We start from the raw sequence: 22,611 nt of genomic DNA, 5'->3' as shown, positions 1-22,611 counted from the left end.
TTTTAGTTAGACCCTCCCTGCCAGGTTAACACCCATGTCTTTCAAACTCCACTCATATACGCACACAGACTAATATTTTAATTTTAACTCTAAACACTTAGAACATATAGGATCAGAGATGAGGACCCAGCCTCTGTCAGTGGAGAGATTGAGAGAGAGAGAGAGGTTTGCAGCATGTCCGCGGGGCGCACACAATGGAGGATGATCCAGGAAGAACACTTATAACTCAAGAGGGACCACCAGAAGCAAACCAGTGGAGCTCCCTGACATGGCGGGACTGTCCATCTGTCCACAGTCTTCAAGTCACTTAGCATGAAGCATTCAGCGCCTTCAGATCTTTGCTGGTACAAACTACACACAGGCAGTTCTGCAACTCCTCGTAGCAAATTCACTTTAAAAATATTAATTGGAAATGTTATTCTTTATTAACAACAAAGTTAGTGAAGCATATTAAAAAATCGTATAATGTACCTCACCAACTAATTTCTAAGAAAAATACAAAAATTAGGTCAACCCTGTGTATTTTAAATATTGGCAAAGAAACAATTTAAGATTTATTTATTTTATGAATGAAAAAAATGGATTGTGTATTTGATGGAAACGACATCAGCTATTTGTGAAGAACAGACCAGACTGCTCACAGCAGGCACAACCATTCACACCTGACATCAGAGATCATCTTTGAACTTCATTTCATAGACTGAAGTTTACATATTCAGATGATATGATGACTCACAAATCCTTCAAAGGTCTATGGACCTTTTTTCGCTGCACATCTGTAAGGCTGCAAACACTTCACTGTGGCCGCTGTGGCTTCAGGGGTTATCCATCAGTACTGTACAGGTAGAGAAGAAGTGTGTCAACATGTGTGACATTCCTTCAATCTTTCCAGGGTCGCAGAGAATACCATGTCTTCTTTTTGATTTTGATATGTAAAAACAAACTTTAGATACATAATGTTGGGGGGTTAAATTGTAAACCCTCCCCTGGTATGCTACATTTGGTTGAGTCTAGAGATCCAGCAGATCCAAGATGGCGTACTGAGCAGCTATGTGCTGAAGTTCACTTTTAACTCCAAACGCTGAAGCTCGTTATCCTCCGTTTCTTTTGTTGGATTGTTGTCTGTTGAGAAAGAATACTGGTAAGTCCGAAATCACTGACACTGTCTCAAAGTTGAAGCCTGTTTTCTCTGCGGAGTCCAGTTAGTAGTTAGCTGTCGTAGCCTCAGCAGCTAGCTGTAACGTTATTACGGGTCCCAGTTCTCCCAGTGTTTACGGTACTGGGGTTTGAACTCTCTTATCGACTGGGCAACATATACGTTACGGCATGCCAGTATCATAGAGGGAATAGAACATGAAGAAGGCCCAGGTCACTGGTTGGTTAATTGGTGCAGGTTAGACTGAAAGCTGACGTTTGCTATGCTAGCATTAGCGGCAGTCTGGTGACACTGTTGCTTTACAGAGCTAAGCTGTTAGCATGCTAGCTGGAATCCCCTATGAGCTGCTGGCTCTGGAAGTATAGTGTTCCTTATTTCTTTTCCGCTGCCTGTCAGATAACCTTGTTATTCAAGTAAGGACTCTTTGGTATGATGACACTGCAGTGTAACAAATATGCTTTCATTATTAATAACTGTTTAATTGGTTGTGGTGCACCATATTGTCATCAATGTAAATCTGAGGAAACAACATTGTTTTGGAGCTGTTTCGTAGAGCTGCGGGCTCCAGGTTTGATGCTTTAGGCGCTGGCTGCCCGCTACTGTCAGATAATTAGTAATACACCGTTAGCAGGAGCTCTGTTTGAAATAACTGAAAAGCGACTTGTTGATTGACGCTTGGAGAAATATAATTACTGGTGCAAGAAAATCTAGTAGCGCCGAGATTGAAAAGTGGCTGATTGTTTGCCGCTATGTTTCAGTGGCTATTGCCGATTCCTGGAGTGGTGTACCGCTGGTGTTCCACCAGCATATAACGTTTCCTTACGGCAGGTGCCGCTTGAAAGTGGCATGCCACTGTCAGACTGCCACACCAGTAACGTCCCCTATTCCATATTTCTCATAAATTAATATTTTATTGTATTAATTGACAATGTTGCGCAACATAGAGCCGTAAATAAAGGCTAGTATAACGTATAAGGTTTCTCTTGTCTAACACCAGTCTGACTAATCCATAACAGAAATGAGCCAATAACTAAACAATACTTGTATTATGTTGGCATTTTTAATAGTAGAATGCGATCATGCATATAAACGTCGGATAACTTTACAAGGCAAAGTGTGACACATTTATTATTCACCATAATTTGAATGAGTAACTTTTGCTATTATTGTGGCATTAGCTGGCATAAACCGTTTTATGCTGACCCACCACTCTGATCCAGCGGCATAAGCCATTTTGAACATCAGCATACCGTTTTTTTATTACAGTTATCAGGTGTAATCAATACATACGCACATTGTCATATCAGACTATCCGAAGATAAATCATAGTGAGATAATTCCCCGTCTGTCATTTCTAAAATGCATTTATGGGAAATATGTATCAGTGGATGTTATTGGTGTATCAAAATGAATGAATAGCACTGAATGGTGTCCTAGGTTTTGGGTGTGGAAACTCAATACCTGGCTTATACATTTAGACCCAAATTCTAAAAGTTTACACTGTGCTTTTTCAGATTCTGTAATGTTTGCCTAACCTTTGATCAAGTATCACATGATTTTAATCTTTTTAAATTTTGCCTGTATTCTAGAAATGTTGTGTTTAGGATTATTCATGATACCATAAACATATCTGCATTATTGCTGTTTCTTATCCTTGCCAAATAAGCTGTGAATTATTTTGCTGCGGTCCAAACTCGGAAGAATGCTAGTCAGGATTGTTTGTCTTTATCCTTTGCACTGGGGTTGAATTCAGGTCAGATGCTCCCAGCTTTGCTGAACTGGAATCTCTATTAGACATGGAAACTCAATTCAGTGATATTGAGGCCTGAAAGTCATTTAACTGGCAGAGAGAAAGAGAGTGCGCACATGTGTGGGCGAGAGAGATAGCAGGCCTATCTTTGTTTATGGACAGAAGTGAAACTGATGGGTAACTTTATTTGAGTAGGATGTGATATAATTCAGTATTGTGTGAGGTAGTGTATGGAACTACGCGGCAGACTAACAGCGACAATCGTTCATTAACCTGTGACAGATGTGTGATGAATGGGTTCATTGTGGGTTGACCACATATTCAGTAAACCCATGTCATATGCATCTCCCCAGTATATAAGGGATACAAATAATAGTCTTGGGAAGCAGTGTACAGAATTTAGTTCCCCCTTTAACCCTCTGACATGGTAAGCAAATGTCAGCGTGCACCAAAAGTTCCTGAATGTTGCTGTGCCCTTAGCCAGAGTCGGATCTCTTCTAACATGAACAGCGTAATTCTACAATTTACCTGCCGATCTCGAGACTGAATATACAATTTGGTCACAGTGAAAACCTTCCAGAGTTAATATAAACCACTGTGCAGCAAAACTCTGGTCACTGTTTGTTCTCTATGGAACTTAAATCAGTGCTTGCTCAGTGAATGTCATGCCAGTGTGACCATTAGATTTAAAGTGACCTTTTCATGATGTCAGCACGAGGAAAGGTCTCCATATCATTGGGAATCATCGAATGGAACCATGACTGTAATAGTACAATTTATGTCTGGCCAATAGTTGTTGAGATATCTTGCCAGTATCGTTGCAGGAATAATCAACCATGGTGAATAAGGTGACTCCTCTCTGACGACGGACTTGTTCATTTCTGTTCTTGAATGGAGAACCAATTAGTGCTGATCTGTAGGCCAAGGCCCACTTCTGCCCTGAGAGCATATAACTGATGTCAGAGATAACACTTGATAATGAAGAGGAAGGCCCTGGAGTGGTATTCACAGTGAGATACTGTTCGTCTATGAAGGCGAGGCTGTATAGTGCTGCAGGGATGTCGTGTTTTTGTAGGCCAACCCTGGGAGTTAGCATCGCTCTGGTTCCCTCGACAAAAAGCCAAGGGGATTTTTCCATTGGATTTTGTATTATAGCCGAAAGTAAGCTCTGTGGCAAACAAAAGTTTATGATACTTACAGGGTTTGTTCAGCAAATTAATCTTCACAAATGTACAACACTTTAATGATTTTTCGAGGCATAAATTCAATCACCAGAAGTAAAAACTAACATTAGGCTATAAACGTACTACACCAAGGTCGCATAACTCGGGTCACAACCACTAAGCTGAATGCGGACTAGCGTTCGGCGTCAGTACTCATTTCTTTAAGATGCGTAAAAGCTTAAATTAATGAGTGGGTTATTTACTGACAGATTTTATGTAGAGAAACAGAACATTTAAATCTCTTCAGCTTGTGTTAACCACAGACCTTATTTCAGGCATCTAAGCAAAAACACATGGACTTCGAGACGAGGGGACCAGCAGTGCTAAAATGCTCATTTCATGGTTTTAGGACTCCTTCCTGCAGCACTGTTAAAATCCTGCACTGTGGTAAGTAGAGCTACTTGATTTCTCAGGTAACACTATTAAGATGTTTATGTATTTTAAACCACCTTGTACACAATGTGTTGTCACAATAATGTAATTTCTAACTTTGATACAATTACTTGATAAAAATATAAAAATTCAATATCATTTTTGATACCACAGGGAATTATTGACACAACATTGAGGACATAAGCTATGCACTTGCTATCTTTAATGAGCGAACACCGTAACAAAACCCGGAAATTATTATATTCAACCATGACTGATTATTTACCTTGTTTTTTAAAATCTTGCGTTACGTAATTGGTTAAAACAAAGAGTTTGTCTGTCAGAAGTAATGCCCACAGAATTGCTTTTTGAAAGCCTAGTTATTTTATTGGAAAAAATCAAAACAGCATGAGGGCCTGGGCTCCAGTGACCGGCAAATGTTGGTGCTTCCTTTGAATGGGTGTTGATGGATGCGCCTATGAGATGCACCTTTTAGATGTGGTGCCAGGTGTGGGGGATACAGACAATGTCATCATTCACTGTATATTTATTATATTGTATATGTCGTGTCACAATATAATATAGGGTGTTGTAAACAGTAGTTGTGAATTTTCTGGAATCAACCAAATGGGAATGTCTGCTTTTTGCAAATCCACTGAATTAAAACCCTGAAGAAATGATGCAAACGATCTGCAATGATCTGCATCATTGCAGCAAAGAAGTCATATGAAGTGTGTCACAATCAGTGCAAAACTTATGAGAAACTAAGCCGAGGACAATAACAATGTATAAAATGTCAAGAATAATAGAAAATGAAAACTTTTATCAGCACCTCTACCTGTGGCCCTGCTGCTACAGTGTCAATGTCTATGAAATGACATCTGATTAACTAGAGCAGGGGTGGCCAACCAGTCGGAGGTTAAGACCCAAAAATGTTACTATGTTACTGCAAAGAGCCACAGCATACACACACTCAAAGACACTCCCTCCCAAAGACACACACACCCTCACACAGACAGACACACATAGCTCTGCTCAGACAGATTTATTGTAAATGTCACACACCATAATATTGAGAGAAATTGAATTAAACCTCTCCTACCAGTATTCAGAGGCCAGTTATTATCAACAATGAACATTGTGTGCACTCTCACACACAAACTCTCAGTAAAACAATGTGAAAACGTTTTTTATCTTGCTATGCATGTTGCTTCTTTAAATTAGTGGGACTTCTGACATTCCTTGTCTTGAACAATCCTCCTCAAATCTAGCTTGTATTCCGTTGTGGTCACTCCAAGCAATTCTTACACATGTGTGTCAGTCAGAACAGATCGATACTTTGATTGCACGTGTTTCAGGGTAGATAACACCGACTCAGACGTATGTTGTCCCAAACATTGATAGTAGCTTGAGTGCAGCCCGTTTGACATTGGGATATTTTTTCCATTGGCACAGTTTTCTAGAACTCAAGGGTCCCTTCCCTCAGAACAGGTTTCAGTCGGTCTTCCTCAGAAAGTTCAATCATCTCCAACTGGGCCACCGTGACTGGCGCATACCTGTCAACCCTCCCGTTTTTCCCGGGATTATCCCGTATTTTTACTTCTATCCCGATTTTCTCCCGTTTAAATATTTTCCTGTAATCATTCCGTATTTTTAACCTTTCAGAAAAAATAAATAGGCATAATTAAAAAAAGTGTAAAGTGACCTCCGGTAGAGCAGATGGCAGTATTATGTTTAACTTTAGCTGAAAAACGTTATCCGCCAGTAAACACACAGAAGAAGAAGAAAACAGGAACAATAACACAGAAGGAGACAAACATATGATGAGAGTCACAGTGAACGGGAGATAGATGGAGACGCAGTTGTACCTGCCAAACAAGTTAAAACGTTATGTAAGTACCTGAACAAATGAGAGGAGACCTTCCTTTATTTATTAAAAGCAGAGTCGGGCAAACTCGTGCTTTTGGTAAAGTGTGCCATTCAGATGTTAGCATCGCACACGGCGGAATAAACGATGTTCGCCAGCAAGAAAAATCGTCCAAGCACAAGCACGCCAAGAGGCACAAAAACATACACTGTCAATGACTTCATGTGTGATAAGAACTGTGTCGGAGGCAGACCAAGCGACCAAAGCTGAGGGAACGATGTCAAAATAATGTAGCCTTCAGCTTCTGTGTTGATTTCAGTCGCAGTGTAGCGGACATGTTTCCAGACTCTGACATCGCAAGGAAGTCCTATTCGGGGGAAACAAAAGCCACACAACTCATCAATCATCAAATACATTGATGATAACTCATCAAATAAAATATATAAATCTTATAGAAAATGTCTGTACAAGTAATACATACTTTAAATAAACATGTATTTCCTGAATGTCCCTTATGTGTTTAGGTTTACATTGGTGGCTGAGAGCTGTTAGAGAGCCAGGCGGAGTCCGGCAAAAATACTTTCCTTATTTTGAAATTCCAATGTTGACAGGTATGGACTAGCGGGGCTTTCAAACAGTCCGTCTCAGCATTAAAAGGGTCGACGAGGAACGTAATCTGTGACCTTTTCCGTGCAGGGTTTCAACCAATGTTGCATTTCGGCTTGTCCGCTTGCTTTTAGCAGAGAGGGAAAATGCGCTAATTCTCCCTTTTGAAGATGTGTCTTAAACTGTTTCAGTTTGTTAACAAACGCAAATACACTTTGCACTAGGTCAGGCAGCATTTTCATATGCATATGAACTCTCCCACTCTACTAAAAACGTCCTATGTTGGTCTTCATATTTTCGCTTAGCTGTGCAATTTCAGGATCAAACTCAGATGGTCAGATAGTGTTTACTCTACGATAGGTTTTTCCCCCCTCAAAGGTGATTGGTTCACTGCATCGCAGGCATTTTTGTGATTGGCTCTTGGGCCACATCAAAATTAGACGCACTGTCATGCTCTCATACTGACGGCACACAAATAAATAAATAAAATTCGATATGAACTGCCGCATAAAACTGGGCAAAAGATGTGGCTCGAGAGCTGCGGGTTGGCCACCCCTGAACTAGTGTTTTTCACACTACATCAAAGTGCGTGACAAAGCACATTTGAAATTTTATTTAAATTTCCCTCGGGATGAATAAAGTATCTATCTAATTTAAAAGTCATGATAATGGCAACATGTTTTTGAGCTGCTGACACTAGTCTGTGTGTTGCTATACAAATAAAGCCCTTTGTGTCAAAGATCACTTTCTACTGTATATTTGCTGTATGCCTGCAATATACTTGCTCTTGAGTTGGAAACAAAGTGGGACAGGGCACACAGCACGAGCAAACACAAGCACCTGGATGATACCATATAGCCAAATACAACAGGCCTGCAGCAAATCTACCTTCTGTCAAGCTTATGTTCAGTTTTTGTTGAGACCAGGTTTGAGTCAATTCTGCTCATTTTGGAGAACAACATTTGATCGTCGTTGATAGGTAACATTTTATTACATTACAGTTCATTTAGCTGACACTTTTGTCCAAAGCGACTTACAAAAAGTGCAAACAATCATGAGGATACAATTCTTCTTTGTGTTCCCAATTCTTCGTCCCTCAATTTTGAAATGGCATATTGATTGATTACTAAAATCATTAGTGGCCCTGGTATACTAAATAAAATGTTTTATTCCATAATATTGAGCAATATCAATTAATCTGATTCGTAATATTAGGATTTAAATCACTAAATAAAATATTAAAATAGTTATTTTCCACAAACATTTAGATGTGCTGTCATCATACATTTCCAATACATGTATGACCCAGACACAACACAGCCATCTGGTGACGACTTAACTGGGGAGCAATCCCTTAGGATTTAATAAACACTGGATGGTAAAGGGACTACATTTAATAAGTGCCTTTCTACCTTACCTTACAAAGCGCTCTACAATTAGACAGACGGACGGACATGTCCTTCGGATCAGTGGCTAGCTTTTATTTCTTTTCATTGACATGAATTGTTGAGAATGCACAATTTGTGTTGGCAGTATGTTTATTAACCTTTTTAATGAATGCTGAGTGAATCTCAACCGTGTAGTTTGTCAGCATGCAGGCTGTGTGAGTGTTTCTAGAGAAACAGTTGTTTAAGAGCATTATTGGGGGTTTCTGTGGAAAGTGTACCTAGAGGGTGAAGTGAGAGGGTGTGTTAGAACATGTTCGGACAAGACAGGTAGGCTGTAATGAATAGTTTGTTCAGGAAGCGTTGCTCAGTCCCGCTCCCCCGCCCTCTGCTCTCCCAGAACTCACAGGGAAGATGTTGCACTGTAATGCCTAATTTTTTAGAGAATGTTTTCTTTAATTTCATGAAAATGGTAAATTGTGTTATGTTTGGAGCTAGAATTATTTTTAGTTTTAAAATGATAAATGATTATTTTAGATGGGTTCAAATAATAGTATTGTTATAGGATGTTTAAAAGTCCTATTTTCTCAAGTGGCAGTGTGGAGTAGCAAGTTTTTACTGCTTTATTATATTTTTCATCTTCATGATGACTAATCTTTGTTTTGTTCTCCCAATATACAGAGGGTATCAGGAATGTGCTCAGTTAACTACAGTGAATCACCATTTCAAGCAGCAGGATACACCATGATATGCAATTTCTATTCATTCGTTAAGAGGTTGTAATTTAATTTTTTATGTGGCATATGGTTCCAACTAATGATCATTTTAATTATCTAACAAGTTACTTTTAAAAGTGTTTACTAAATTGTCATCGTTTATCAAGGCTTTTAAAGATTGTATTTTCAGTGGTGTGCCATATTATTTTAAGGCCATATTGCCCACCCATATTTTCCAGCTCCATTTAGCTGTGCTAGGTGCATCTGCCTACTTATTGTTTGTGACATATAGGGTTTCGGCGATACGACGCTTTATACCAGGGGTGGGCTCTTTGCCCAGTTTTATGCGGCAGTTCATATCGAATTTTATTTATTTATTTGTGTGCTGTCAGTATGAGAGCATGACAGTGCGTCTAATTTTGATGTGGTCCAAGAGCCAATCACAAAAATGCCTGCGATGCAGTGAACCAATGACCTTCGAGGGGGGAAAAACCTATCGTAGAGTAAACACTATCTGACCATCTGAGTTCGATCCTAAAATTGCAGGGAAAAATGCACAGCTAAGCGAAAATATGAAGACCAACATAGGATGTGTTTAGTAGAGTGGGAGAGTTCATATGCATATGAAAATGCTGCCTGACCTAGTGCAAAGTGTATTTGCGTTTGTTAACAAAGTGAAACTGTTTAAGACACATCTTCAAAAAGGGAGAATTAGCGCATTTTCCCTCTCTGCTAAAAGCAAGCGGACAAGCCGAAATGCAACATTTGTTGAAACCCTGCACGAAAACTTTGCGACCCGGTTCCATGATCTACAGCTGAAAAGGTCACAGATTACGTTCCTCGTCGACCCTTTTAATGCTGAGACGGACTGTTTGAAAGCCCCGCTAGTCCATACCTGTCAACATTGGAATTTCAAAATAAGGGAATTTCTTTTGCCGGACTCCGCCTGGCTCTCTAACAGCTCTCAGCCGCCTATGTAAACGTAAACGTAAACACATAAGGGACATTCAGGAAATACATGTAAGATTTATGTATTTTATTTGATGATGGATGAGTTGTGTGGCTTTTGTTTCCCCCGACGAGGACTTCCTTGCGATGTCAGAGTCTGGAAACATGTCCGCTACACTGCGACTGAAATCAACGCAGAAGCTGAAGGCTACATTATTTTGACATCGTTCCCTCAGCTTTGGTCGCTTGGTCTGCCTCCGACACAGTTCTTATCACACATGAAGTCATTGACAGTGTATGTTTTTGTGCCTCTTGGCGTGCTTGTGCTTGGACGATTTTTCTTGCTGGCGAACATCGTTTATTCCGCCGTGTGCGATGCTAACATCTGAATGGCACACTTTACCAAAAGCACGAGTTTGCCCGACTCTGCTTTTAATAAATAAAGGAAGGTCTCCTCTCATTTGTTCAGGTACTTACATAACGTTTTAACTTGTTTGGCAGGTACAACTGCGTCTCCATCTATCTCCCGTTCACTGTGACTCTCATCATATGTTTGTCTCCTTCTGTGTTATTGTTCCTGTTTTCTTCTTCTTCTGTGTGTTTACTGGCGGATAACGTTTTTCAGCTAAAGTTAAACATAATACTGCCATCTGCTTTACCGGAGGTCACTTTACACTTTTTTAAATTATGCCTATTCATTTTTTCTGAAAGGTTAAAAATACGGAATGATTACAGGAAAATATTTAAACGGGAGAAAATCGGGATAGAAGTAAAAATACGGGATAATCCCGGGAAAAACGGGAGGGTTGACAGGTATGCGCCAGTCACGGTGGCCCAGTTGGAGATGATTGAACTTTCTGAGGAAGACCGACTGAAACCTGTTCTGAGGGAAGGGACCCTTGAGTTCAAGAAAACTGTGCCAATGGAAAAAATATCCCAATGTCAAACGGGCTGCACTCAAGCTACTATCAATGTTTGGGACAACATACGTCTGAGTCGGTGTTATCTACCCTGAAACACGTGCAATCAAAGTATCGATCTGTTCTGACTGACACACATGTGTAAGAATTGCTTGGAGTGACCACAACGGAATACAAGCTAGATTTGAGGAGGATTGTTCAAGACAAGGAATGTCAGAAGTCCCACTAATTTAAAGAAGCAACATGCATAGCAAGATAAAAAACGTTTTCACATTGTTTTACTGAGAGTTTGTGTGTGAGAGTGCACACAATGTTCATTGTTGATAATAACTGGCCTCTGAATACTGGTAGGAGAGGTTTAATTCAATTTCTGTCAATATTATGGTGTGTGTGTGTGTGTGTGTGTGTGTGTGTGTGTGTGTGTGTGTGTGTGTGTGTGTGTGTGTGTGTGAGAGAGAGAGAGGGGGGAGGAAGAGAGTGAGGGAGCACAGAGAAAGGCTGAGAACAAAAGGGGGGGGGGGTGCGCATCTGTGACTGTGTGTATGCTGTGGCTCTTTGCAGTAACATAGTAACATTTTTGGCTCTTAACCTCTGACTGGTTGGCCACCCCTGCTTTATACTGTGCAACGGTAGAAATGTGTCCACCGTTAGAAATATTGCAATACCGTTTCTACCGCGGTGGCTATTCTCGCCTGATCTCGCCATATTGAAATCTCTCATATCCACCTGCGTCGCAAGGCCACCTGATTTGGGCAGACATGGAGGAGGAGAGTGACATTGGGAAAACAGGATGAGGAAGAACTCTGGTTATATTATTACCAACCATTTGCACTGTATATTGTCAGCTTTTTGAATGGAAGATGAGCAAAACCTGCAGGAAAACAATTCTCTTTTTTTTGGTATACTCTAAAGTGCACCTTTTGTGTGATTTTTCTTTTTTAATTTATTTATATTTCTATATATTGCACTGAATAAAGTCAGGCTGGTATTTATTTGCACCGGTTAACCTTAAAACCTCTAACACTCCATTTTCAAATAATTTTGTATTTACTGTTTTTAGAGTTCTTTGTTTGTTAACGCCGCTTGTGCCCAACAATGACTATCTCCTTTTTAACTGCTAATAATTGCAGACCTTTTCAGGCCACTCGGTGGTTATAGCCCATAACGCATGACCGAAGGATACACATTCAGCTCCCAAAACAACATCAGAGCCAGCGAGAATCTTTTAGGTGAAAAGATTTAACAAATAACACAAACGGCACACATTTTTCTTAAAAAAAACTAAACCAAAAATGCATTCGACTCCCAACCCCAAGAAAAGATTTCAAACCCGTAGCTGTTTCAGGAAACACACGGCTGGTTTATTTGATGGATTACACCTGCTGCAGCAGTCTCTAATACATTACAGGTAATTTATCAGACGCTCTTATCCAGAGAGACTTACAGTGAACTAACTACAGGGACAGTCTCTCTGGAGCAACTCGGGGTTAAGTGCCTTGCTCAGGGGCACAATGGTGGCAGCCCTGGTATTGAACTCACAACCATCTGGTGTTCTGATTGGAAGGGGTACCACTAGAGCAGTCTTTCTCAAAGAGTGGTCCGTGAGTATATTGGTAAAATGTCACATTTGAAATGAATGTATTATAAATTTAAAGTGTTTCTCAAACTGTTTAAAAATGACTAGAGTGTAGCATAGATGTAGCGTAGCTACGTAGGTTTGTTTTTCAGATTTTACGTCATAAATGATCTGCGCGGTCAATTTGAGCCGCGGTCACCTGACAAGATGGATCGATGGCTCAAGACAGGGTCAGTTAAAAGAAAATTAAATTAAAAATCTGACGCGACAGTGAAGGTGCATCGTCCTGATGCAGGTGATTCAGCAGCTACAAGTGGTTCAGCCGCAGCGATAACGAGTGGTTTTGTGTGCGTTACTGAGTCCCAGGAGAGCGGTTCGCCGCTGAAAGCTGTGAAACTCGGCTATAACGTGGAAAGTTCAGCACTAAAGTGAAGAGAAAATATCACAGTGACGACATCAAATTTGGATTTTTTTTGGACTGGAGATGAAGAGGATCCCAATTTACACTGTGTTTTGTGCTACGAGTCGTTTTGAGAGTAAACACAAGGATTACTTTGGGAAACCTTCAGGATTTTTTTTGAGAGAGAACTTGATGAACTTAAGAAACACATGACGAAGGCGCCCTTACAGTTTGCATTTTGCGTATCTCTCAGTAGCAAACGATCTTGCTGTGGGTAAGTTGCGGCTCTGTACGGACATAAACTCAGTAATAAATGTCATCTACGTTTCATACAGTGGTGGGCCGTGCATTTCACACCTAGGCCTTCAGTGATGTCCTACACAGTCCTACCTGAATTATTCCACCTCTTAATACCATCATTATGACGCCATGGCACTAGAAACTATACATTTAGACAGAAACGCAGTATAACCGGGCATTGCATCACCCTAACAACAGAGTTATATTAATATTTACGAAACATTTAGTTGTAAATAGCAGGCATTCCCAGCAGTACAATGTGCAGTGCCTCTCGGAGGCTGTGAGCCAGGGGTACCGCTCGTAGTTAGTGATTTGAAAGTGGCAGACAAACCCTTTTCCCGGCTGTGACAGGCTCGCTAGCGTCGGGGTTGGCCGTTCTCTTCTCACAATGTCTATCTTTTCTTGAAAGGTTCGTCTTGAAAATGGCGTTGTAATTATATCTGCGACCAAATTTGCTAGCTCTGCATAGCTCTGCCTCTCAGTGCGTATCCAATCAAAAGATGTGGATGTGCTGATGTTATCATACGCCTGCTAGCTGGCCCCGGTGTCCCCAACTCGAAATCTGATTGGTTAAGGCCACAGTTTTGTCTCCGTTCACTTTAAGCTACAGGCGCCCGCACTGTTGATTCTGAAGGCCTCAGGGCAGATTTCGTGGACCCTGGCAACACATTATGGCTGAAATATGATTGGATAAAAGATGAACATAAAGGCCAGACCTCCAAATCTCGATCTGAGGCTGGAAGCAGCGCAACCAAGAGGAAAGCTATGAAATGAAGAGAATAGACTATGGGGAATAATTTAATACATATTTGTGGAAAAATATATAAAAATGTAATTTATATTCTGATGATGTTTAGGCCAGCAGAGAAGGCCTTGCTGGCCCTGACGGCCCACCACTGGTTTCATATGATGTGTAAAATCTATCAGCATTTACTGTTTAAATCGCATATGAACGAAATGTTTGTAGAATCTGTAGTATTTGTATTGTTGAATTAAAGTGTGAACGAGCGATATAGAGAAGGTCACATAAAGCTCATTATTAGGCTGTCATTTGTAATATATTGTTGGAGTGGTAAGCAGGCCTATTGTTTTAGGATATTTGGGGAGTTAGGTGGTCCGTGAGTGTTTTTGTATTGGTTAACTGGTCCTTGGTGTGAAAAAGTTTGAGAAACACTGACCTAGAGCAATAGGCCATCACCACCAGATTGATGTTACCCAACCTTAAATACGCCTAATACTTAAGTTTTTTTACACTTACAAAAATAACATTATATTAAAAAGGGGCGTCATGATTTCGATTCTAAATCATAAATTGATCGTAATGAGAGTTATATTCATAACACATTTTACCTGAGTCAGGGATTATGTAAAATGGCAACAAGTTTCCTTGGAGGCAATTTTGTAAAATACCTTTATTACTGTGCTCTTGAAGAATAAGTCTGATATTCTATTTTTTGTCATTTTCAACAAATCCAATGTGCAGACCCAAACCAACAATCAATTAATCCTACGAATATTGTCTGTATATTGGTGCCATTCTTCTTTTTTTTTTCTTCAGAAATCTAATTTCCCCTTAATAACTAATGGAGTACTTCATGCGCCCCACATGATCTGTCCATTTTGCTCAGTACCACATTATCAACTTAGTACCTTCTATAACTGATGGCCCAGTTGCCATGAAACTCTGGAGAATATCCATGTGCTCCATACGGCTGCTTCTGTGGTGGTTCCCTAGTGTTGCACCTGCTGGCTGTTCTTTGTAGTAAATTTTAGTTTTTGGTGAGAAACTTGAGTAAACGACAACAAAAACGATGAGCATCGGCCAATACTGATCATCAACGATCGACAATCTGTATTAGCGGCTAACAACTTGATCAGGGTGTCTCTAGTTATCAGCCTTTCAAATCGGGAGATTTCTTAATTCTGTTTGCTGTTTTATATCATATAAAAGTGTATCTTTGGGTTTTTGACTGAAAAAAGAGCCCCGCCCTTTGCGAAACAGAGGAGAGAATGTGAATATGCAAAGCAACGCAGTAGACACTGAAACGTGCACATAAATTAGATAAGTAACATAAGCGTTCAGTTTATTTAATAAAAGAGAACCTGTTCAATGTGAAAAGTGAGTCTCCCTCCCCAAGACAATGGTAGGGGAAACACTGATGGTGCGCAGATTGACTTTGCGAGTGCAACTAAAGGTGGACAACTAGGTCTGTTAATTTCCCCCTAATCAACTTCCAACGAATCCAAAGTAAAGTAGAAATAGTTTGAACTTTTTAAAATTCTTATGTAATCATGTTAATGTTTGTCTTTTGTTCAAACTGTATAAAGCTTTTTGTGTTTATTTGAAAAAATACAGAATACAGTATTACCAACATTCTACTCTCTCTATCTCTCTCTTGCAGGGGTCTTCCAGATTTGGATTAAAACATTTTCGGATCTGCAGTGTTTTCTAGGTGAGATTTACAAACCTTCACAATCTGCAACAGATCTAATCCAATAACTGTGATTCATTAAAAGTCTTTAGCTTTTTGGAGGAGTATTCCTTTTACATGATCAAAATTCAAACTTTACCTCTCACTGCCATTTGGGACTGCAGACATGTCAGAATTGCTATAAGATGGCTATAAGAACTGAATGTTGATTAGAAAACTTACTACTTCGCTCATGTCCTTCATCTTGCAATGCTCACCACTGTTTTCTTCCTCTCACCCTTCTCTGTGCTCATCCTCTAGGTTACTTTTTTCTGGGATGTACAGGGTAGGTGGCCTGGGGGGGCTCAGCCCCGAAACACAGACCACCAGCACAGATAATTTCACTGCTGAAAGACTACACAAGCCTCTACAGATGGACACATCCACGTGTAGAGACTCCTGCACAGCTGCATGAAAGAGAGAACTGACCAAGCAGCAAAGTTGGACCTGCAACTGAGACGGAGATCACCTGTGTTGGTCTTAGCGTTTATTGTGCCAATGTCAATTTCTATTTCTATTTCTATTTACGATCCCCTAATATTGACATTCCATTAAACGGATAATCCTCTATCCTCCCCTATTCCATTCAATGATTGGAGAGTATATTTTGCGCTAGCTAGAAGTGGAGAGCAGGTAATGGATGATGCTGGCCATGGTGACCTAGTGTAAATGGCTATTCCTCAGCACAGTTCAGTGCCAGTCTCTACTGCTCAATCTTCCTCCTCCACTCCCCCCTCCTCTCCCCCCTACTCCACCTCTCTGCTCTCCTTCCTTGTTCACTGCTGCTGCTTGTTGCCCAGTCCTGCCTCTCCCCTCCAACACCATGGTAGGTGCAGGCTTGGGTGTGTGGAAGCTAATGAGAGGTGTCCGCCAGCTGGAGCTTCACCGCCTTATCCTGGCACTTATCATCTTCTGCTTACTGTCTATGGCCTTCCTAGCTTACTATGTTTCCAACAGCCCCAAAATCAAGGAGGCCCCCCCTTTACCCTTCAGTGACTGTGGTGGAGGAGGTGGTATGTCACCAGGAGCGAGTACTGGGGCTGCTGGAGAAGGTCCAGGTATCCAGAGGGCACCGCTTTTCCTTCCGCAGCGCCAGGGTCGACTACGACAGGTAAAGGCGGTGGACCATTCCAGGACAGAACCCGTAGTGCTGGTGTTTGTAGAGAGCATCTACTCCCAGCTGGGCCAGGAGATTGTAGCCATATTAGAGTCTAGCCGCTTCCACTACCGGACAGAAATAGCTCCTGGTAAAGGAGACATGCCCACATTGACGGAGCATAACCGTGGGCGATACACACTGATCATCTATGAAAATGTGTTGAAATATGTCAATCTGGATGCATGGAACCGTGACTTGCTGGACAAGTACTGTGCAGAGTATGGAGTAGGTGTCATTGGCTTTTTTAAAGCTAATGAAAACTCTCTTCTCAGTGCACAGCTCAAAGGTTTCCCCCTCTTTCTTCACTCACACCTGGGACTCAGGGACTATCGCATCAACCCCAATGCTCCTCTACTCTACATCACCAAGCCCAACCAGGTGGAGCAGGGTTCCTTACCAGGGGATGACTGGACCATTTTCCAGTCCAACCACTCGACCTATGAACCAGTGCTTCTGGCCAGCACCAAGTCCTCTGAGGCACTGACACATTTTGGACCCAGCCCCTTGCGGGCCCTCCACGCCACAGTAGTCCAGGACTTGGGGCTCCACGATGGCATTCAAAGAGTTCTCTTTGGGAACAATCTCAACTATTGGCTTCACAAGCTGGTGTTTGTAGACTCCATTGCCTACCTGACGGGTAAGAGGCTGTGTTTGTCCTTGGACCGCCACATCCTAGTGGACGTGGATGATATATTCGTTGGCAAGGAGGGAACCCGTATGAAGGTGTCGGACGTGGAGGTGGGTGATCCATTGTTGCACAAGAGACCACAATTGATGATATTATCTTTAGTTGCCTCGCACTTTTCGTAGTGGTTAATTGTGAGATGTTGAGACTCAATCATATTCAAATACTTAGAAGAGATCACTAAAATCAATATGGTTAGATTCTCATGATATTCACTGTTGGACATTTTCCTGTAAAAGTGTCACTACTTTGCAGTAAAAGTGTCACTACTTTGCAGAGGTATCTTTACTAGTATGCAGGTATTCAGCCCTGATCATCCAAATAGTGCACATCTGAGTTCAACATAGAAGTATGCCATCTTTATGGCTGTCGTGTAGCTAAAATAATCTCACACAAATGATAGACCATTCAATACAACTCTTTTTCCTATTGAGTTTCCAAAAATCGTAGCTTATGAATGCATTGCATGTGGCAACTGAGTGGTGACGTTCTGTTCAGCATGTGAATGACCACTAGGAAGAACTCACAGATCACTCCCCCCTTTTAACATGAAAACCGCTCTTAATGAAAACAAAGTGTCACGAGTCTAAACCTAAAGAGTCTAAAGTCTACAGAAATGTAGAGCCTCTAAGCTTCTGATTGTGTAGATTTTAAGGTTAATTTATGCTGGCTTTAAAAATTGTCAGCCTGTATTTTGCTTGGTTTTACATGGCCAATACAAATCTGATTTACAAATTTACTTTTATTCCCAACACTCATCCTTCCTTCTGCTGCTTTAGCATGGGCTGTACATGGGTTTACACTGGGGCCGGTTGTCCTGTGATGGACCTGACCACACTGTACCATGCCTGTCACCCATTGCATGCATAGTGAGGCCATGTCTATTAAAGGAGAACTGAAATGGGACACAGCTATTGTCTCCATCAGAAAAAGTTTATAATTATATGATATAATTAATATGTACAGAAACATACATTTGTGGTTTTAGCACAGTTTTATTTTTTTATTCCCCCTTCAGAATATTAACACTTACTGTATAGGTTTAGTTTTGTCAGAGAGGCTCCATGCTGATTTCTAGAATGATTCTAAAAAATTGAAAATAAACATATTGCAGAAAACGACATAAAGATATCTGTATCAAAAGTATTAGTATAGAGTTCCAGTGCATTGGTTTATTTTCATCGAGAACTTTAAATGTATCGCACATAAAACATTAATTGTTACTACATGTGACTAAGGGATTTAGCAACAATGATTAATCATTTGCTAATCATTTAAGAACTATGACATGAATCACTGCTGTCACGGAGTAAGTATGAGGTGTATTTTTCATCCTTTCATAGGCGTTGCTCAACACTCAAAACAAGCTGAGAGCACTGGTCCCTAATTTCACCTTCAATTTGGGATTTTCTGGAAAGTTCTATCACACAGGTATGGAACATCTCATTATTGTATCAACAAAGCTTTTTGTTTGATCTGTAAAAAGGAAAGTTTAGAACCAGCAGCACTAGTGCCCTGAATGAGGGAATTTGAACTCTGCCTTAACACAACTTGTGTGGGAATTTGCAATGTTGTGATTTTAAAAATAAGTTGTTTTTTTTGCTTATATTTAGCCATGAAAACCTTTTCTGAAGCCCATGCTACTTTTGTAAAATTGGGAAACTGAACACTAGTATTATCGACTCTAAATGATAAAATTCAAATAAACCTTTGCAAACTAATATTCCAATTTAAGTTTAACTATTCAAGATATGCTCATATATTAATAGGTAAAGCACTTTCTTTCACACAGATTCTTCACTGCCTGCTGCATTTCAGGGCCTAAAGGTTCAAGATAATAGAGACACCACACCCTCACATTTACTTACCCAATTAAACCTTTCTCTAATAAATCTATGTAAAACAGTTTTACTTTTAGCGGAACTAATAACAAATGAAGGTTCTTGGGGTATCTGCCGCTACTGACTACTAATCTGACAGCAGTGCTATCTTTGTCATTCATTTTGAATCTTTATCCCTCAGTGTTTGGAGCTCATTAGAATGATTTTAACATTACATTACAGGTCATTTAGCAGACGCTCTTATCCAGAGCGACTAACTACTGTACTGAACTGAACTAACTACAGGGACAGTCTCCATGGAGCAGCTCAGGGTTAAGTGCCTTGCTCAGGGGCACAATGGTGGCAGCCCTTGAACCGTGTTGTATTTGCTAGCCGTACTACGAGACCACGAGGCCCCTTTAATTATGCTGAAAGTGTGCTGTATATGTGTTTTCAGGTACTGATGAAGAGGATCGGGGAGATGACATGCTGCTGCAACACAGGATGGACTTCTGGTGGTTTCCTCACATGTGGAGCCACATGCAGCCTCACCTTTTTCACAACGTCAGTGTCCTGGCTGAGCAGATGAGGCTCAACAAGATCTTTGCCCAGGTTAGCAGCGCTAAAGCACTGCTGACATGTCACAGTGTATGGCTACGTAGAGAGAGTGGAAGGAGTATGTAGCTGTGGGCTTACAAATATAATGTACAAATACTGTGTAAATACTTTAATAGTAATGTAATGTATATAGTAATGTAGTTGTAGTGTAACAACTACATGGATACACAAGTAGTGTCGAAGAGTATTCCGATCTGTTCTAGACATTTGTAGAAACAATACTGACAGAAACGTAGGGTATGTATACCAGCAGTACACACCTGTGTATGGGTGGTAAGTGTTTCCTCTCCTCTTTCCCTCTTTGCTCTTTTCTCTCCTGATTATAACTTTATCTATCTTCTTGTCTGTCCCCCTGATGCCTCCTCATTTGCCCACATCCTGTCCTCTCTCCAGGAGCATGGCATCCCAACAGATATGGGCTATGCAGTGGCTCCGCACCACTCTGGGGTTTACCCAGTTCACAGCCAGCTCTATGAGGCCTGGAAGTCTGTGTGGGGCATCAAGGTGACCAGCACTGAGGAATACCCTCACCTGAGGCCAGCTCGATACCGCCGCGGCTTTATCCACAATGGGATCCAGGTCAGTCCAGAGGCCACTTGCATTGCAGTAATGTTCCCACTGGTCAACCTTTCTCCACACTGACACACTTTTTGATCAAAAAGGACACCTACAGCCCACACACATACGCACACCAAACAGTACTGTCCTGAAACAACGGCGAGCGATAGTAATCATTTTGTTGTTTTTCTATAGATACATAAAGCTTAACAGAGGGGGGCAAAAATATAATGTGTATATATATATATATATATATATATATATATATAATGTGTGCGCCTCAGGGACCAAGGCACAGTGCCAGTTAAAAAGAAAAGTATTTGTTTTAAGATTTACTACTCAGAATAAAATGATCTTCATGTATTTGAGCTGGAAACGAACAGAGCTGGTAGTAACGGATGACATGGGAATCAGGAGTACGGAATCATATTAACAAAGACAACGATATGTATAACGTGTCATTCGATTAGATTATAGTTTCATTGTTCAAGGTTTCATGTCAATATGAAACTTTTTTTTCATGATATGCCAATGGAGTAACCTCTTAAACGATTCTACAACAGTGCCGTGTGTGTGCAGTACTGTTTGTTAAGGGTAATTAGGGCACTATGTTAGTAAAGTTAAGTACAGAATAAGGGATTGGAAAACAACTGTGAAGGCTGAATATATAAACGTGCACATTGTTATTTGCAAAGTCAAATTTTGCGTGGCTGTGTCTAAGTTTAACATAAAGTGCAAGATGTTTTCACTGTTTTCATTTCAACTTCCATGTCATTTGTATCCAGTAACTGACATATCAAAGTAATTCCAACCCTGCCGTGACTCACTTCATGAAACAATACTGTTAGTGCCTGTTGGATCAGATAGAGAAATCTTAAAACTATTTTCATGCAACTGCCATGTGTGCTTCGTGACGGTGTGTGTGAACACTTCCTGCATGCTGGTTTGTCTGTGTGGGCATGAGTGTGTGTCCTCACCAGGCAGTGCTTGACACTCCTGCTGCTGCAGCTCCCACTGACAGTTGACGTTGAGGGAGCAAGCTCCTCAGTTTGGCCGTCTGAAACACTCCCCTGCTCCTCCCTGCGCTTACAGCTGGACGAGTCCTTCACCGACCTTCAAACACATCACACCACACACACACACACAGCACACACACACACACACACACACACACACAGCACACACACACACACAACCCACACACACAGGAAACAATATAAGGCCAGTTTAAACTCCATCACTGGTGTCCTCATTTACTGTAAATGCAATGACCTAAGGAATCAAATACGATGTGCAACATAAGGGTGGACTGAAAGTGTGATGATTCCCAGGGATCACACAACAAACAAGACATCAGAGTGAGAAGAGAGATCAATACGAGGACCGTTAACTGAGATGGACTGTTTAGTGCGGTGTTCATATGTTCGCTTACACTAACACTACACTGTTTTCCTTACACAGTGTCCCGACAAAGTGAATTACCATGTGTCAGTTACTATTGTTTTTCGCCTTAGAAAACAGAAATTTAATAGTTCATCTGGATTTTGATTCACCCTAATTTCCATAAAAACTAAGAGACTGCCCTGAACTCTGATCTCAACACCTGCTGCAGCCCGACCTGCGCCTAACAGGAAGTGTCAAATATACACACATGCCCCCCCTCCTTCTGGCTCCATGCTTCCACAAAGCTCAGCTGATGTTCAGACAACATGGTTGGTGGGCGATACAGAGACAGACGCGCCGTCCATGCTTGCTGTGCCATCTCCAGAGTCAGCTACACACCCCAACACACACACAGCACACACACACACACCCACACAACACAACACACACCACACACCACACTCACCCACACAACCCACCACCACACACACACACAGATTCATTCACTGATTCATATTTAAACCCACCAGCAAACAAGCAGACAAAAGCAACATGCAGACACACATACACAGAGAGAGACAGAAAGCAGGTTGGGAGTAAAAAATAAGAGAAAGAGACAGAGTAAAAACAAAATGAGCGAATAGGACATAACTCATTTAGCCAAAGTATTCTATAATATTACCCTAATCACATCTGAA

At 41.0% G+C, this 22,611-nt stretch overlaps 1 protein-coding gene across 1 annotated transcript; it reads left to right on the top strand.

Moving 5' to 3' along the window:
* The first annotated feature begins 802 nt into the window (after positions 1 to 802).
* Positions 803 to 20,614, top strand: LOC115020223 (bifunctional heparan sulfate N-deacetylase/N-sulfotransferase 2-like). The gene is made up of 6 exons (XM_029450179.1): positions 803 to 1,141; positions 15,622 to 15,672; positions 15,952 to 17,587; positions 18,878 to 18,965; positions 19,812 to 19,966; positions 20,366 to 20,614. Exons 3-6 carry the CDS (start codon positions 16,514 to 16,516, stop codon positions 20,612 to 20,614), a joined length of 1,566 nt encoding a protein of 521 aa, XP_029306039.1. The 5' UTR covers positions 803 to 1,141; positions 15,622 to 15,672; positions 15,952 to 16,513.
* Positions 20,615 to 22,611: the final 1,997 nt, after the last annotated feature.

Source organism: Cottoperca gobio, chromosome 15 (assembly GCF_900634415.1).
Source record: "Cottoperca gobio chromosome 15, fCotGob3.1, whole genome shotgun sequence".
NCBI classification, from domain to species: Eukaryota; Metazoa; Chordata; class Actinopteri; order Perciformes; family Bovichtidae; genus Cottoperca; species Cottoperca gobio.
The sequence above is the reverse complement of the archived record's forward strand: the minus strand, read 5'-3'. Positions and strand labels throughout refer to the sequence as shown.